Here is a 19,199-nt window from a genome sequence, read left to right as displayed (position 1 = left end):
AACATCCAACCCAAACATATTGATACAGTCCATAGTTACCAAATTTGTTAAATGCTCTAGTACGTGGTACGGGTATAAGTACGCGGTATGTGACTTGTAAAGTATGAGTTCTGAAGGGGGTATATAGAGTTGATTGTATATATAATTTGTGATAAGAATGAGGCAGGTCAGTAAAAGGATGACAAAGAAGGCATATAGCCATCAAGCCAACATCACGTTCTCGCAACTAGCAAGCAAGGTTGACAGAATCGTGATTCTACGTGAAAACAGTGAAGGGGTGCAGAATCATAAAATCTTATAAACGTAGCACATACGCTAAGATTCTTTTTTGATTCATCGAAAAGTTAGACAAAACAAGACAAGACTAAGAACAAGAAAACGAGTCCCTCAAGATGAAAGGTTCAACTTCCACTGGAGGTCTCTTAGAAAAATGAACTCCTTACGAACCAGTTTCTACACGTAGATGCCAAACAATAAGTTGTTGTGTTACAATCCCTCGGTATTCATTGCAGGACCACCGACTAAGATTGTACAAATATAAATATATATAAATAAATATATATAAATAAATATATATATATATATATATATATATATATATATATGTTCCATCTTGACCTATACACTCCCTTTCTTCATTTTCAGAAAAATTAGAGTCTGTTTCATTTGAGTATTCAATTTGGTTGACCTCGTCATCTTCTTCATATTCTGAAGTAGACAAATCTTCAGGTTCCTCAGTATTAATTAAAACACTTAATAAACCTTGTTTGATGTTGTCATCTAGTTTAAGGTTATTAATTTTTTGCTATATATATATATATATATATATATATAGATATATATGGGGGCGGTTAACTTACACCCACTTGATTTTGTGAAGGAGTAAGTTAACAAACAACACCTTTTTTTATTGACTAAAAAACCAAATCACTCAATTTAAAAATAACACAAGTTTCTGGTTATAATTGTAATTTGGGTTTAAATTTCTTTTTTGAATTTTAAAAACTGCATCCTCTCCCGTATGTACTACCCCTTCTTCTCCACTCGCTGCTTTGTAACTGTTACGTTCTGCTTAGACAAATGAATAATTTTTGCTTGATGTGCAATTGCCCATGGTTTTTACTGGACAAATTAACATTTTTCGTTTTGAATTGGCAGAACACCATGAATCAATAGCTATTGTGCAAGGATCCATTTATTCCTTTTCAATTCATTTGTTTATGGTGGTTGCATTGATTAATTTCAAAAATTCCTCTCCGACCATGAAGAAAATCAAATTAACTTTAATATCCTTCAATAACAATAAACCTAAACATGAAGGCATAAACAACGGATAACTCATGGCGCATAAGCACTACAACTCACAGAGAAAACAAAAAAATTAGTATACAACGAGCAACAATGAGAGAGAGAGAGTGGAGAGAGAGACAGAGGGAGGAGAGGGAACGTAAAGCAAACGTATGGAGGGAGAGGAAAACAGGTGCAGGGCGGCGGGACTACTGGAGCACTGGAGATAAGGGTGGGGTGGGAGGCCGAAGGAGTTCTCTCAAAGGGGATGGTGGTGGTAACATCACTTCCTTCTTCTTCTCTAACATTGCTACTTGCGTTGGAGAATTAGAACTGTGGAAGGCATTTCAAAGTTGGGGCAGAGTCTGGGAGATATTCATTCCTCAGAAGAGGGATCGGTACGGTCACAGGTTTGGATTTGTGAGATTCTTGAATGTCTCAAATCCTTCTGAGTTGGTGAAACAACTGGATAAGCTGGTGGTGGGGGGAAGAAAGCTCTTTGTTAATCTCCCCAGGTTCACGAAGGCCAACAGAGAGAATCCAGTGATCTCAGGGGCATCCAACAATACTAGTTGTGATCTTAAAGGAGTTAGGAAGGGGCAACAACAGAGCCAGAACCAAAAAAACCTAACTGTGAAACATTGATGCACTGGTTCACGGAACTAGCAAGGTAGATCATAACATCACGAAGGACCGGGAAAGAAGGAGCTTTCAGAAAGGGTCAACAAGAGTAGTGGATAATGTGGACCTAGACATTCACTTGGATGCATGCTCTGGAGATTGGTTGGGGAGAAGCTATGTTGGAGAAATAAAGGACATTACACAAGCACACTCCTTGCAAGAACAATTGCTGCTCATGGGTGCCTGCTCAATCCAAGTTAGAACAATGGGAGATAACCTCGTGCTCTTCACAGGCAAGGAAGGAAGGGAGTTAGATTACATGCTATCGAATGAGATGGATTGGATTAACGAGCACTTTTCTTCATTCGAACCCTGGAGCCCTGTTATTGTTCCAAGAAACAGAGTGGTGTGGCTAAGGTGCGAAGGGGTCCCCCTTAATCTCTGGACGAGGCAGTGTTTTGAATCCTTGGTGAGAAGTGTTGGGGAGCTAATCTCAGTCGATGAGAGAACCACCACGTTTAGCTCTTTGGATGTGGCGCGAGTGCAGGTGAGAACGTCACTATTGGAGTCTATCCAGATCTCAAAGAGGGTGAGGCTGAATGGTGTGGTGTATTGGGTGAGGATGGTGGAAGAACTAGCCACGCAAGAACCCCAACTTCAGTGTCGATGTGCTTCGAGCTCGTCCTCTGAAGACACTTACTCTGAGTGGCTTGAGAAGGAGGAGGGATTATCTTCAATCGGAGAAGATGAAGTAGGCGGTGGCTGGGAGAACGAGGGGCACCCTGGTGACGGCGGCAACTCCAAAACCCTAGCAAAGGATATCACGTGCGGTAGGCGTGGCAATACAGAAGAGGAAATTAAGACAGCAGGGTATAAGAAACAGACTGAGAAAGCCACAGAGAAACATGATAGTGGTAACTCTCGAAGACAGGGGGAGCCAAACGACAAGGTCAACGATAACCAAGAGTTGAACGTTGATACTGACATGCAGCAGCGTGAAACAGAGTTTGTTAGCTTGACAAAATTGAATCCTATTAATGCTAATTGTTTCTCGGGGTCTGTTAGGAGAGAGTCAACGAAGAGGGGCCCACCTCCTAGTTTGAACCAAACTGATAACATTATTGGGCCGGTATGCACTGAATTTGAGGCCCAATTAGAGGGCCAAGGGGAATCAGGACGGGTCATGACTCCCTCCGACCCAATTGAGAATTGGTCTGAATGTAATGGTATAGGGGAACCGTTGGATATAAGGGAGAAATCTCCTTTTCTTTTAGATCAAGTGGTGGAGCAACCAGAACCACAAAACTCCACAACAGACAGGAACAACGCTTTTGCTTCTCAGAACGGAAACGGAGTGCCAAAATTACTTCGCAGTGGGGAGGAACCTTCGTGGTTGGACGATTTAGAGGATGCAAGAGGAATCTCAGGTAGCAGCCACAGAAGCACTCGCTCAAGTGACACAAGTATGAAGGAACACCGCAAGGAGGTTAGGCAGCATATGTTTTCCCTTTGCAATTCATTATCTGACTCTGGCATTATGAATTGCAATAAACTGTTCTGGGACAAGTTTCTGGAAACTGATGCTAGTCATTTATGGGGACTGGGGAAAGAACTTGGTGTCACATACCAAGGGAATGAGGAATCTTTGATTGATAGAATTCAGGCTATGGAACAAAGGGATGTGGAGAACCTGGCAGCTAATACAAGCCAAAGAGGGGAAGAGGCATATAATCCATGAGGATACTTACCTACAATATCAGAGGTTTGGGGAATAGTGTTAAGTGGAGAATTATCCGTGAGCTGATTATTAAGGAAGAGGTGAATTTCGCCTGCTTCCAAGAAACCAAGTTGGAGACCATTGATGTGAGGTTGTGCAAATCACTTTGGGGGGATGATTTATTTGAATGGACCTTTTTACCAGCAATTAACAGAGGTGGTGGCTTGCTTTGTGTGTGGGACAGAAGCACCTTCAAACTGATTCAGGAGCATATAGGCAGGGGATTTATTTGCTTACTAGGAGAGTGGGGGGAAGATGGTTTGCCTTGTATTTTTACCAACTTCTATGGCTCCTGTACTATGCATGAGAAGATTCAACAATGGGAAGAACTTGTTACTCTAAAGACCAGCTTTCCAACTTACCGGTGGTGCATATTGGGGGACTTTAATTCTGTCCGTTCCTCTGAGGAGAGACGAGGCAGTGCAGCTGATTCAGATGCTTACCGTAGAGATACAATCGAATTCAATAGCTTCATCAATAACATGGAACTATTGGATTTACCTTTGGTAGGGAAAAGGTTCACATGGTTTCGACCGAATGGACTTGCGGTGAGTAGGTTGGATAGAGCGCTTGTGTCGATGGAGTGGTTAGAGACTTGGCCAAACTGTTTTTTACAAGTCATGAGTAGAGATATCTCCGACCATTGCCCGCTAATTCTTAAGATCTCTACTCATGATTGGGGCCCCAAACCTTTCCGAACTCTCAATGGTTGGCTACAAGACCCAAGATTTAAAGCTTATGTTGAGAGGGAGTGGAATGAGCTACAAATTCAAGGGTGGGGAGCATTTGTTCTCAAGGAAAAATTAAAGGCCCTCAAAACTCGGCTGAAGATTTGGAACACCGAAGTCTTTGGTGATCTAAACCAACAAAGGAATACATTAGCCCGCAAGCTTGAGGATCTTGATAGAAAAGCGGATGAGGAGGGATTATCGGAGGAGGAAAGATTAGAAAGGAGAGCTACCCAATCCGAGTTTTGGAAGATTGCTAGACTTAACGAGTCTCTCTTACACCAAAAGGCTAGAACAAGATGGATCAAGGAAGGAGATTCCAACTCTAAATACTTTCACTCCCTGATAAGATGGAAAAGGAGAAAAAATGCTATTGTGGGACTTAACGTGGAAGGAGCTTGGCAAGAAGACCCGACATCAATAAAGTTAAAAGTGAAAGAGTTCTTTGAGAGGAAGTTTGGCAAGGACAATGAGAGGCCCCCAAAGCTAGATGGTATCCACTTTAATCAATTATCTCAAGATGATAATGCACTCCTTACGACACCATTTGATATGGAGGAAATTAAGGAAGCAGTTTGGGATTGTGATGGAGACAAAAGCCCTGGACCGGATGGATACAACTTCAAGTTTATTAAATCCTTTTGGCATCTATTGAAATTGGATCTGAAAAAGGTACTAGATGATTTCTATCTTAGAGGTGCATGGCCAAAAGGGAGCAATGCTTCATTCATAGCTTTGGTTCCAAAGACGGAATCTCCTGTGGATCTCAATGAGTTTAGACCAATCTCTCTTGTGGGAAGCATCTATAAAATTGTCTCCAAGATTCTATCAAAAAGATTGAAATTAGTGCTGCCTAAGTTGATTGATTTGAATCAATTTGCTTTTCTTGGAGGGAGGAATATGTTGGACAGTGTTTTGATTGTCAATGAAGTTGTTGATGAAGCAAAGAAGAAAAGAAAACCAACAGTTATTTTCAAGGTGGACTATGAGAAGGCGTATGACTCAGTACGATGGGATTTTCTCTTCTATATGTTACAAAGGATGAATTTTTGTAGCCGGTGGATCAACTGGATAAGAGGTTGCTTGGAATCCAATTCAGTCTCTGTTTTGGTTAATGGTAGCCCTGGACCGGAATTCAAAATGTGGAAGGGATTACGACAAGGAGATCCGTTAGCACCTTTTCTCTTTCTATTGGTTGCGGAAGGCTTAAATGGCCTTCTCAAGAGGGCGGTTCACCTCAATAAATTCACAGGATTCAGGTTGGGTATGAATCAAGAAGTGGAGGTCTCAATGGTACAGTTTGCAGATGACACACTCTTTATTGGGGATGCAACACCACATAATATTCTAACCTTAAAATGTGTTTTAAGATGCTTTGAATTGGCTTCTGGTCTGAAGGTCAATTTTTTTAAGAGCAAATTGATTGGGATTGCAGTTGGGAATCAGATTCTGAGAGGCTTTGCTAATACACTACATTGTAGGATCGAGGGCCTTCCCTTTAAATACCTTGGGTTACCGGTTGGAGGAAATCCAAGAAGGGTGGCTTTTTGGGATCCGGTGATATCAAGGATAAAGAAGAGATTAGCTTCTTGGAAGAACAAAGTGCTATCTTTTGGAGGAAGGATTTGTCTGATAAAGAGTGTTCTATCATCACTCCCATTATTTTTCCTATCATTCTTTAAGGCACCGGTGATTGTAATTAACACTTGTCATAAAATCTTGAGAAGATTTCTGTGGGGTGGAGGAGAAGATAATAATAAAATAGCTTGGATAAGTTGGGAAAAAAATTGCAAATCTAAGGAAGAGGGAGGCTTGGGAATCAAGGATTGGGGACGATTCAATAAAGCACTATTAGGAAAATGGAGATGGAGGTATTTGACTGAGAAAGACAGCTTGTGGCATAAGGTACTTTGTGCAAAGTATAAGGGCCCAAATGTATCTAAAGCTTCTTCGTGGTGGCAAGATCTGAAAATCATGTGCTTCCCACAAGGGAATGATTCGTGGTTTGAGGATCAATTGCGTAGGAAAGTAGAACAAGGTGATGACACTTTCTTTTGGTCGGATGTGTGGCTTAATAATCTGAAACTGAGTGAAAGATTTCCAAGGCTGTATTCTCTGTCAACACAAAAGGAGCACTCCATCAAAGAGATGGGATCTTGGCAAATTGGAACTTGGAGCTGGCACTTTACTTGGAGAAGAGCCTTAAGAGACTTTGAGGTGGAGCTTTTCAATCAACTATTGAATATTCTGCAAGTATTTGTCCCATCCGCGAACACTTCAGATAAATGGATCTGGCTTCCCAACCCAGAGGGAATCTATACGGTTCACTCTGCCTATGCCAGTTTGCTTGCTCTGAGTACCAATACTGGTGGTGATGTTTTTAAGAGCTTATGGTATGTTCCCTCCCCCTCAAATGTTTTAGCCTTCACATGGAAGATGTTCCATGACAGAATCCAAACACGAGACAATCTGAGGAAGAGACAAGCGATTCCCTCACAATCTGACTTACGTTGTCCATTTTGTGTGTCACAAGAGGAAACCTCATCTCATCTCCTCTTCTCTTGCCCTCTATCATGGAATGTTTGGATGGCCTGTTATAAGTGGTTTGGATTTTATACGGTTCTTCCAAAGGATGGGAAAGAACATTTCCTGCAGCATATTTATCCATGGAGGTCTAATTCACAAAAACAATGTGCTTGGGTGGTCTGGACTGCGATAATTTGGGCATTATGGAACCTCAGGAATGGTAGCATCTTCAGGAATGATCAATTGGACATTGATAAGGTGCTGGATGGGATCCAATTTAGATCATGGAGCTGGCTCAGAGGAAGGAAAAAGGATTTCCATTGCTCACTCTATGAATGGCAAGTGCAACCAGCTCTTCTTATTGCTGCCCTGTAAATCAGTGTGACATATTCTGATTTATATATTATCTATCTGGATGCACTATCTTACACAAAAGCTATGCAGCAAAGCTATCCTTACTTTCGCTCCTGTATCTTCCTGGCTATTCCTATTGCAGATTCTGTGGAGCTATTAACATAAGGACTACCATTGGGACTTTTCAATTTGTTTACTTATTTAGTGGGGAACTTCTGTTAGTATCTTTTGTGTCGGATTTTGGTTTGCTCCTGCGTGAGCTTTCTCCTCTTGCTGATTTATTTAGTAGTTGGTGCTTTACTAACTTCTATCCTTTTTGTAAATGGTTGGAGTACCCATAGTACTCCCTTATATATCAATTTTGACTTACCTAAAAAAAAATAAAAAAAAAAACTACAACTCACAGAGGTTTTTTTTTAAAAAAAAAACTAACTCACAGAGAAGGTTAAGGAGAAAGAAGATGATGAATGAGGAGAGCGAAAAACTTAAATTTTAAAAATTGATAAAATTAAAATTACATAAATACCTATCACTCAAACTATTTTTAAGAAGAGAAAATCTGGTTTTTTTGTCCAAATTAAAAGATGTTGCTTATTAACTTACTCTTTCACAAAATCTAGTGGGAGTAAGTTAACAAACCCATATATATATATATATATATATATATATATATATATAATGAGTAAGTTTACAAGCTACCCCTTTACTTATGGAAAAAAAAATCAAACTGTTTAATTTTAAAATAACTAACATGTGTGGGTATAATTGTAAATTGGTCTTTCACTTTTTTTCTTGTTCCATAAACTGCAACCTCCCCTAATTCCAAAATACCAAAAACACGTTTTCTGCGCATCATCGTCCAGCATCTGCACTACTAGAATCACAACGCAATGACAAAATTGATTCATGCTTATTCGACCTGCACCTTTTAAAGCTCAATTTCTATCCACAATTTCATGGTCTGAACTTTAAAGCTTTGATGGCCAACTTGCAGTACGAATATATTTTTGGCTAATCATGATCTCAATTTCAATACCTGGAGCAAGTACATGCCTTAAATTCAAAGCTCAGTTTGATTCTAATTACTAATTGATATTTAATATAAAACAAAAAAGGATGAATCCATAACTCTAACATGATTTTTCAACAACATACGAGGAAGTTCATAGAAAGGCTTAACCAGGGAAGAAGGGGAGGGAGAAGAAGGAGCATTACCTGATCATGCAAGTTGCAGTTTCAAGAGTGAAAGACCAATTTACGATTATACCTACACATGTTAGTTTTTTTAAAATTGAACAGTTTGGTTTTTTTGTCCATAAGTAAAAGATGTAGCTTGTTAACTTACTCCTTCTAAATTCTTAGTGGGTGTAAGTTAATCACTCATATATTTATATAGTATATCGTTTACATTTACATAATTTGTGACTAAATAATTTTATAAATTATTTGTTGATTTATAGTATTTATAATAGATAATGTGTATCTCTTTATTTAAATGGTAAGTTAAAAAAAGTTTTTTTTTTTGAAAAGAAGTTAAAATAAGTTAATCAGATTAAAATAAGTCCGTCCCCGAATGATAGCTCAAGTGGTAAGAGCTAGGACACATGTAGGTTGGGTGAGGGAGGTCTAGGGATCAATCCCTGACGGGTGCAATTTATCTTTCCGATGTAAAAAAAAAGATTAAAATAAGTTTAGCTTATTGGATATCTTGGGCCCCTTGGATTAAGACCACTAAGGTGCTTATATTTTCTTAAGAAGATTGATTGGGTTTAAGCCCATTGGTTTATTTCACTCTACCACTGCACACATCAGCCGCTCAAAGTAAATACACAAGCCATATCTGAAACTATCAAGCATAGTATATCCTCTTCTTCCCTTCTCAAGACTTATAATCTTATGTCACCATATCTGATTCATACTGGTTGTGCTTCTCATGTCACCAGATTGGGTGATTCATACTCTCCGCCTCTCTTCTCTGCCACTCCAAATGCCCATGCAGCTCTCAAGTTCCCCCAAATTTGAAGATGGAGAGGGTCGCCGGGCATCACTGTTTCTCTATTTTTTGGATTGGTTGAAAAGCTGGTGTTTTATTCTTTAATCTGTCCTTATCCCTTATTTGTTTCTTACCATCTCTTTCACGTGTTTGCGTAATATCTTTATTTGTTTCTATGTTTGGAGTTGAGTTGAGTTGAAATGATAACTTCCTCATTTTTTAAAAATACAAAAACAATGAAAATGCTTTGAACATACATTTCTTCCTCGTTTGATTTTTCTCTATTTATTAGTAGTTGCTCTCTCACAAGCAAGTCATTCCCATTTCCCAGAACTGTTATTTAATTGCTTTCTCTTAGCTAACATTCTTAATTCTAAAAGTCCATTTGGTACTCAGAATTTAATATGAGTACTCACAGCTGCTACGGGGTGCTGCTCATAATCTGGCTGAGCACAGTGGCGTAACTAGAAATTTTAGGAAGCCTAGGCAAATTTTATGATTAAGTCTCTAAACTTTGCATTTCCTTATAAATTTGCCTTTTTTCTATTTTTTTTTTTGCCAAAAAACCTACCTAGTCCAAAGAAATTTGCATTTTTTTTACTTTGAGCCAGGGCATTGGACCTACCAAGCCCTGTGGTAGGTCCGCCACTGGCTGAGCATGACTGTCAGCGGCGATCCATTGTCCAGCAGTCCGGCCACCACCTCTCCGGTAATGACTTTGCATTTAATTTGCGTTTTAATGTTTTCTTTGCTGTGCTGATATACTATTATGATAGAGAAGATTACTTATTATTTCTTTTTCTTTTTCAGGAGTCAAAGACCCTAGATCAATCATTTCTAAAGGAAAACAAACGTGTGTTTATTATATTTGGTATTGTGGCAGGAGTCATTGTTTTGATGGCACTGTTATATATTTGCTGGCCTGAAATAAGGAGACTCACTACCAGTAGACGATGAAGTCAAACCGCGTGGAATTGCTGTGATTCTGTAGCTTTTTTGTTCATCTATTATTGCTGGTGGTTTGATGGTGCAGGGCCTTCTCGTGTTGCTACAGCCAACCTCTGTTCCTGTCTTTTTCATGTTTCCTTAATTTTCATGTTGTATTTCATTATCAGTATGCACTTCTATCCTATTGTACTTGGGTTAGCACCCCTCACATATTTGTATTATTATTCATATATACGTCTGTGTAATTTTCATCTTGATAATATTACGTACTTTGCATCATTAGTTGTTAACATATATCATGTATTTATCAATTATAATGCTGTATCGTATCTATACTATATGTATATATCTTGTTCACACAAAATAAATTTAAATTTTATGGATCTGTGACTCATATAGGAGGCATGACTTAAAAAAATTCTCGGTTTTATCTGGATGGATTGCAGAATAAATGATGCATGTCAAAAAGAGATTTCAGCCACTGGGAAACGTGAAACATCTATCACCTTGTAACACCTAGCAGACATTTTGCATCTTCCGTTTGATCGATGCTCTTATGAATTTGTGATGATAATGCTTTGCAAATAAAATCCCATGACCCCAAAAGGTCCAACTTGTCATGTACTATATATAAGTACAATATCCATCCAGGAATGAGTTCCTCAGGCTCAGGCTTCATTATTGGTCATTGCATGGGAATCTTTTGGTGAAGATCATATAAATGGATAAGAGCTTACACTACAAAAAACTGTGAAATTTGTGGCGGTTTATCAGTGGCGGCGAAGCCAGCCTTCATTGCACCACGGGTGAGAGGAACAAACGTGAAACTGCAATTTCGTGGCACAACAATGTCCGCGATGTGTTCGCCATCAATTCGAAGTTGCTCCAGTTGGAACATTCTTCAGGGACGTTTACTTCTCCTTCTTTGGAAATTTCAAATCTGATTCTTCACGTTTCTTTCTAATTTTACAGTTATTCACAATTTATGTAGTTTCTTTTCCCGTTCGTTAATTTATTTACATTACAGTAGTATTAGAATTGGCGCAGGAAATTGTGTGTGTTTATTCTTAATTCTGAATTTTGATAGGCTAAGCAAACCTGATAATACTCTGCACCACAATTGATGGAATCTAAGACTCATTGCATTATGTTTAAGGTCTTCTCATAAATTATCTATTTCATATTGTTTTTCCCACCTTAATGTTATAGATTTAGTCACTCATTTATTGTTGTTTCAATCCTTTTCTTGAGATTTTGACTTGATAGTCTGTAGAATGTGTAGTCTTTTGTAGATAGGTGTAAAGAATACAATGAAGAACTGTATGTATACTGATTGAGTATTCCTGTTTAGTTTATCAGAACTTTCTTAAGTATGAAAAAAGAGAAAAGAGAAACCATACTGCATATTCTGAATTGCATTTGTTTTATCATATTGTTGTCAGGAGAATGCTTCTGAGTAACATTGCAACTCTTGTTCCATTGATTGCTCTCGCAAGCGTTACCATTGCCAGAAGCTGGTTATTTATTTATAACTAAATAAATCATTATGGTTCATTATCTAAAGGTGTATTGAAGATTTGGCTTATCTGAAACAGTTGTTAATGGTTTATTGTGTATACTCAAATTCTATGCCATCGCAAACCTGGCGTTCTTGTAAAAGTTGTAGCTGTAGTATGTAGTTGGTAGAACCGCACAATTCAATTCAATTTGGCAAGCTAGTGATTAATATCACACGGTTAATCATAGATGACATTGAATTGTGTAGTACATACATAATCATTGTGATTCCATCTATATGAACCACAAGATTTAACCATTCATTTTTTTTTCTATTTCTCTTTTACCAATTCCTGTCAAAAGAAGTGAAAAATATAACATGTTTAAATTGTGAAATGTAAAATAACTGAAAGCACACTACTAAATGTACCCTATTTGACTATTCTAATGCTCTGTTTTTATTTTCTGAACCTGGGACTTCACACTCACTCACTCCATTCACCTTACTTCACTGATCTGTTGCTTTGTTTTCATTCTTCTAAAATAGAGGCTTCTCACAGTCACTTAACCTATGTGGACCTTATTTGACTTTATCCCTTCCAGCATTATTTCCATTGTTTGGTGCATCAATAGTTTAGTTCCCTCCATCATTAAGGAGTTAAGGTGTTTCCACATTTTGCTTCTAGGAATCTTATTTGGTAATTTGTATTTATGATGTCTCCAAGAAGAACATTTTGTGTTAATTACCTTTGTGGCTTTACGATCTTATATGAACTTGATGATATAATAGTGATACCATTCGGTTGGTCCCAGCTGTACGCTGATGTTGTTTTTCTGGCCTTTAGCGACAAAAATTAGAAGTATTTTTGTTTCTCAATTTTCATTTGCACTTATGTTTGCTGCTATTAATTGATGAATGAGATGGATGATAGTTGATAATAGATGTTGTCAATTCTCCCTCTCTACATGTACAGGATTATGCCAAAAGCTCTCATGCCTCTTGAGGTATTTTTGCTACTCTAACCTTTTAAATTTCGATGACCCTTGTCACGTTGTTTTGCTTTCTGCATACAGTTAATGATCACCAGCAATGCGTTGGTTCTTGTTTGGTCTCTTGGCTTACTCTCAAGATATGAACGCGACCTACAGTATCTGAACGGAACCTACTGCAGATTTTGACTATGGAATCATCTTCATGATGCCCGATGTCATCGTTCTTCGCAGCTTCTCTTCATCATTTTAGGGAAGTTCCAAATAATTTTCACTTAATCTTCTCTGTTCAGTTTACTCAGGTTTTCATTTTCTTCTTCCCTTTTGTCAAGGAAAAAGGACCTCAGACGAAGATATTTCTAAAATTTCTCTTTGGTTTCACTTCAGGTATCTCACTTCCTATCTATTTCCAATTTCTCTTTTCTTTGGGATTATCTTTTAAGGCAATATGTATGTTTGCAATTTCTTTCCTTTTTGGTGTTTGTATCAGGGTATTGTTGTATTTTAACTGAAAATGCTAATTTAACCAGATAAAAAAAAGCATTCTCTGTGTAGCTTTGTTGCAAAATGTGACAAGGAAAAGAGCTCAGTTGTTCATATTGTTTGGAGAATGTGGATTAGAAAACTATATCTTGATTTTTCAGGAGTTACTTAGATTCCTGTATTAATAAGTGTTTGATAGGTAGTTAGAGTGATTTTGAATGACTTTCTCTAGCAGATGTTTTTCTCCCCCTTTTCTTAAATTGATATTTTCATGTTTATTATTATGCATTTATTTTGTTTGAATGTTGGCAAGCATTTGAATTGTGACCTGCAAGAATCCCTGAGCGAAATCCAAGCTCTAATAAGAGATAACTCTATTAACAAAGATTGGATTTCTATAGGTGAGATTACTACTTTTGTTATCTCTATCCTTTTGAGTTCTAATGACAGTGAAGTGAAGATAAAGATTTTAATTACTTTGAAGGATGATGTATGCGCATGCAAGAAACATATTAGCACTGAGTGGATATTTTAAATTTGCTGGATAATTTTGTGTTTTCACTGTTATTGAGAATAGGCCTCTGATGGAAGGAAGAAGATTGTGGGGATGTTCTACAAGGACAAGAAGATTCTGGACTATTCTTCTCTCAGGGCATGCTAAAATACACGCAATCTTGCTCCTGCAATTCGAAGGTTAGTTACTTGGCTATCTTCTGTTTTCTGATAAGGGAATGATATGGCTTTTGATGTTGTGTCCCTTGGGTCTGTGTTGCTACATTCCAGGTTTATTTTGTGATAACCTTGTCTTTTTCCCATATGTATTGTTTCTTTTTGACTAATGGGGCAAAGGTTCTATGCTTTTTCACTTTGTATTTCTTCCTTTGATTGCAGCTTTTGAGAAGCATTGATGTAAGAAACTCTTTGTTGGTCTATTAAATTTAGTTAGTTAGTATGAGTGTGATTCACTTAGCTTTCAAGAACCTAAGTGGTTCTAGTTCTGGTGTTATTTATTCTTTAATTTTCCAAATCCAATCTCGTCTTTCATACTAGTGACTGATGCAGAGAAATATTAATGATAGTTGCATATTCTCTTATGAAACAACTCCTTGTCCTTTCAGATTCAATAGACACTGGTATTTATGCTTCTTGATAGGTTAATTTCACTTTCATTGACAGCTTGTAGCTGTCTGTTGCTGCTGGAGTGCTGGGTAAGTAAGAGAATTAATTTGTATTTAAATTTAGATTTCCGGGTAGTGCAGTGTAGTGAGAGTGTGAGACTTATCCCCAAATCATTTTTTCAAGAAAATAGAAATAATATTAATAAGAAAGATCATGAGAACAACCTTCTCATGAGATAGGTAGGTGTTTAGGGCTACCATAAGGGGATTCCATTCACAAAGTAATACAATCAGAAAAATAAAAAGACATAAGCTATTGTAGTGGAAAAAGAAAGACTAAGGGAGCTAATAAAGATGATAGAAAATCAAAACACATCAGCAAATGAGGGAGAGAGAGCAAATTTCAGCAGCTGCAGACAATACTCCTCCATTATAAACCGTCATGTTGAGCCTTAATTCATTGTAGCATAGCTGAGCTTCACATATCAGTGTGTAACAGCGGAGAGTAGATTCAGAAGCTAATCTCAAAATAACAATAGCATTGTGTATCAGCAAGTCAGCAACCATATGAAACCAGCCCAATTAAAATTTTAACAGAAGAAGAGGGAGCAGGAAAACACGCAGGTCAGTAGCTGCAAGCAAGATTGCTCCATTATCAAGCATCAAATTGAGCCTTATCTCAATGTACCAGAAGCTAGTCTCAAAAATCAATAACATTATGTACCAGCAGCAGTAAGAAACCAGCCCACATAAACCTTAACAGATGGATCAGTAAAGCCCGGATCATTTCTAAATAGAAGCCGATCAGCACCATACACAAATTCATAGAAAATCTTCATGAAATTCAGCCCAAAGATTGAATTCGCATCAGAAAGAGGGCAAGGGAGCAAAAAACCTAGATCAGCAAAAGTAGAATCAGCAGCAATTTAATACCAGCAGCAGGATAAAGGCAGCAAATGTAAGCCTTGACAAGTGAATCAATAAAGTCAGAATCCGTTCTCAACAAAAACCAAACAGCAGCATACACATTATTCATAGCATCTCTTCAATGAGTTCAGTCAATCAAATTGAAATCACATCAGAAAGAGAGGAAGGGAACAACCATCCTCTTCGCTGATTTTCCATTCATCGGACGTTCCAGGTAACCCACGTCCGCCTCATGATTCCCAACGTCGCTGGCCCACTCACTGTCGAGCACTGATTTGAGCCACGATGTCCTTTGTTGCAAATTCCTCACTACAATCAATCATTATGTAATACTGAACATTAGCTTTAAGACTGCTATTGATAGAATTAAACAAAGCTTTGACTGTTGAGTTATTTGAAAAAGCTCAGTTATCTTCAATCAAAAAAGTCTATTCTTGCTTCTTATGTATCTGGTTAATCCAATGTGTCTTCAATCAAAAAAATATGTGCAAACTGTGGCGGTTTAAACCGCCGTTTTATACAAACTGTAACTTACGGTGGTTTAAACCGCCGTTTTATACAATGCATGAAAAGTTACAAACCGCGTATTACGGCGGTTCAACCCACCGTTTTTTCACTTAGTGCATTATGGCGGGTGCAACATCGGTTTCCGTAAACCGTAATTATAAAGTGAATGGTGAACAGAATTACGTCGTGAACAAAAAATCGCCGTTTATTTATAAAGTGGCGGTAGAAACCGCCGCAAATTGAAAAAAGACCACAATTTTTTGTAGTGTGTGTAGATTTATTAAAAGAACGTGAAGATCATTTACGTAATTACTGAATATAAATATAAGTATATAACGTATAAAAATTTCGTAAACCCAAAAGAAAATAACATAAAAATTTGACGTGATGTTTCTGTTGAAAAAAGACAAGGTGCTGCCTGACACAATACGCAAGCTAAATCCATATAGCTAAAATTCTAGGAACTCAAAAATCTGACGTGGCATCATCTAATTAGCTGAAATTCTAATGAATCCTACATGTCATCCCTCCTCATTCCCTTCCTTCATTTAGAGTACATCGTTCCTCTCATTCACCCTCCTCTGACTAAAACACGTTCATTTCCTCACACTCCCCATTTCGCGATATGCTCTTGAGGTTAATCAAATTATCATTGGAAGTGATTCTATTCGTGTTATCCATTCAATTAAAGTCAACATAAAGGAATCATCCATAATTTATATTATAAGGAACACTCAGATTCTTCATTAAGGTATGTTAGCTTTATTCATGTCTCGCAGAAGGCTAATTAAGCTGTGATTTTTTTGGCTCATTTGATATTTTTTCTGCTTTATTTGTATGTAGAGGTGAAAATGAGATGAAGAAATATAAAAAAGAAAATGAGGTGATTTTAGGTTGTTTAGTTTGAGAAAAAAGGAAGAGAGAATGAAAAAAAATGATAGTAATGAAAATGAATGTGATACATGATAACTATTTTACCCCTCTAATATATAAATTAGCACATACTTAAAAAGGGGAATTGAGTTTGTCACCCCACCTATTGGGTTTGGCACCCCACTTTATTCAATACGGGAATTAATTTTCCGTATTGAATACAGAATTTAAAATGCCGTATTTTTTTTATGTAATGAATGGTTGAAAATGTGCCACATATGCTCAAATACAGTACGGTTTTTTAAGTTCCGTATTATTCATATTAAATACGGAACTTTAAATACCGTATTAAATAAAGTGGGGTGCGAAACCCAATAGGTGGGGCTACCAAACCTAATTCCCAACAAGAAGGTAGTGATGTATTTTTATCATAAATTATATCTTCATCACCACTTTCCTGCCTTCCTTGAGGGGGAAAACCAACATGACACTATCCATGTGCAGTTTTTCATCCCACCATTTTCCACTCTGTTCCAAACAAGTGAAGGTACTATTTACCTTCTTACTAACTTCACTCCTTCCAAACTCCTTCAAACAAATAGAGCATTCATCTTTTTGAGTTAGTTTACTTTTCTGTTTTCTTTTGGATTTTCCCTCCCAATTCAATCTCAAGTCTCAACCTTCCAAATCGTGGAGCTCACTCGCCACCGCCGGCAACCACCGCGCCGCCATCACACTTCTCTCACCGCTTCTCATGCGAAATCCTCTCAATTCTTGAGGAACACTATAACGTCCTATTCCATTCACCGATTAAGGTTCTCCCTCCCTCCCTGTACCCAGTCCTTGTTCATCTTAGGGTTTATATTTTCTCTTCAAATTGCATTATTCTCATTTCATTGTTCCTGTAACAGATTGAGTAACTGTGTGTGTTGTTTGCTCATGCTGCTGGAGTTGGAGAAAACGGACCAAAACGAGGGAGAAGGCATTATTGGCGAAGGCAATGGAGGTTCCAGGGAGAACAACCCTAGGTGCCGCGGTGGCTGCTGCTAATCCTCCGCCTGAATCCCAACACCTGGGGTTTGCCTTTTCCTTCCTGGTATAATTATCTGGATCGCGCAATGTCATTGTATTATGTGAAACATCAAGTCTCAGGCTATTAGGGTTAAGTCCTTGTTAATGGTTTCACTTAGAGTTTATTACTAAAATTGCTAATCTTATGGTTGAGTAATCTTCTAGAACTTCGTTAATATCGCAGTGTAATGTCATGGCCATTGCAGCTGCTATGATCAGCGGTGGAGCAGAGATTTTGGTGATAGGGAGGTCAAAACCAAAAAGCAGATCACTTACATTGTTTTTTGGATTTGGTTGTCCAATTTGTTCTATAGAGCTGTACTCTTCTTAAACTGTGTAAACTTTGGATCTTTGTTACACTGAATTTCCTGTTTTCGTTAGTATGCCACACTTCTTGTTTGTTAAGGTGAATGATGATAGGATTATTTTTTTAGGAATTGCATGATTCAAATATTCCTTTAGGCATTTCAATTAGAAACAAAATGTCAGGTTGTTCAGTTGTTCCTGTCGTAACTAGTGATTTGGAAGTTAGGCATTAACTTGAAAAGCAGTTTGAAATTATGATTAGATGATTCTTACTTTTTGTTGTTGTGATTCAGGTTTGTTTCCATTGGTCTATCGGAAAAGGAGATTAATGAATTGGAGCAGCATATAAAAAACCTGATCATGGTCTATTGCTTAACCCTCAACATCCCAGACTATGATGCTTCTGCTCAGGTTTTGAAGCCTATTGAGATGAACACTAGGTACCAGTTCTACTTGTACTCATATGAACCTATGAAAATATTTTAAAAAACTGCCAACTTATATCAGTTTGATTCTAAGTCAAGTGGATACAGTTATAACCATGACAAAAGGAACTTTATTTCCCATGCGTGGAATGAACTTGGGATTTGATCGTGAGCTGATAAGACAAGCAATGTATCTCTCAGGTGTGATAGGTCAACCTGTTGGATGCTACGATGGCATGTGGGCTTGCTAGTGCTTCAAGGTTCTTTCTTGACTTTTATCCCAATTCTTTGCAAAATACTGGTAGTTATATATATTTTATAAGAACTACTGCACTTTAAATTCCTTGCTCGTTCATTTCCAGCTTTATTTACGTTTCCTTTACTTAAATTCCAACATTTTATTTCTTCCATTTACCTTATCATTTAGCCATTTTACCAATGTTTTAGTTCACTTGTGTCCAAACTTCTCAACAGTGTTTAACTAAAAACTCTTTAGAATGTCTACATTGAGGAATATAATCTCTTCCCCGAACCATCATCTGACTACGGTATCAACTTGGTTGATTATTTACCCGAATTGAGTCCCTTACCATTTATCTGAACCAACATAAATAAATAAAAACAGGTTCACTTCACTGAATAGTGGATTGTGAAGATCAAAGAGCCAAAAAAGAAATATTGGACGAACCACAAACCTTGCAAATCACAAAACATACATAATATAACAATCCAATCACATATAACCCGAAGAAATTGAAATATAGAAGT

The 19,199-nt window shown here is 37.6% G+C and overlaps 1 protein-coding gene and 2 long non-coding RNA genes across 3 annotated transcripts; all 3 read left to right on the top strand.

The window, feature by feature from the left end:
- Positions 1-6,387: 6,387 nt before the first annotated feature.
- Positions 6,388-7,314, top strand: LOC130710517 (uncharacterized). The gene has a single exon (XM_057559817.1). It carries the CDS (start codon positions 6,388-6,390, stop codon positions 7,312-7,314), a length of 927 nt encoding a protein of 308 aa, XP_057415800.1.
- Positions 7,315-8,987: 1,673 nt separating this feature from the next.
- On the top strand, positions 8,988-10,513 carry LOC130732180 (uncharacterized). The gene is made up of 2 exons (XR_009016958.1): positions 8,988-9,995; positions 10,097-10,513. It is a non-coding gene; the product is annotated as an uncharacterized LOC130732180 (long non-coding RNA).
- Positions 10,514-12,468: 1,955 nt separating this feature from the next.
- LOC130727491 (uncharacterized) lies at positions 12,469-14,548 on the top strand. Its single transcript, XR_009015317.1, has 3 exons — positions 12,469-13,108; positions 13,782-13,897; positions 14,381-14,548. It is a non-coding gene; the product is annotated as an uncharacterized LOC130727491 (long non-coding RNA).
- Positions 14,549-19,199: the final 4,651 nt, after the last annotated feature.

This window comes from Lotus japonicus, chromosome 1, assembly GCF_012489685.1.
Source record: "Lotus japonicus ecotype B-129 chromosome 1, LjGifu_v1.2".
Classification (NCBI taxonomy): domain Eukaryota; kingdom Viridiplantae; phylum Streptophyta; class Magnoliopsida; order Fabales; family Fabaceae; genus Lotus; species Lotus japonicus.
Note: the sequence above shows the minus strand (reverse complement) of the source record. Positions and strands in the feature narration are given on the sequence as shown.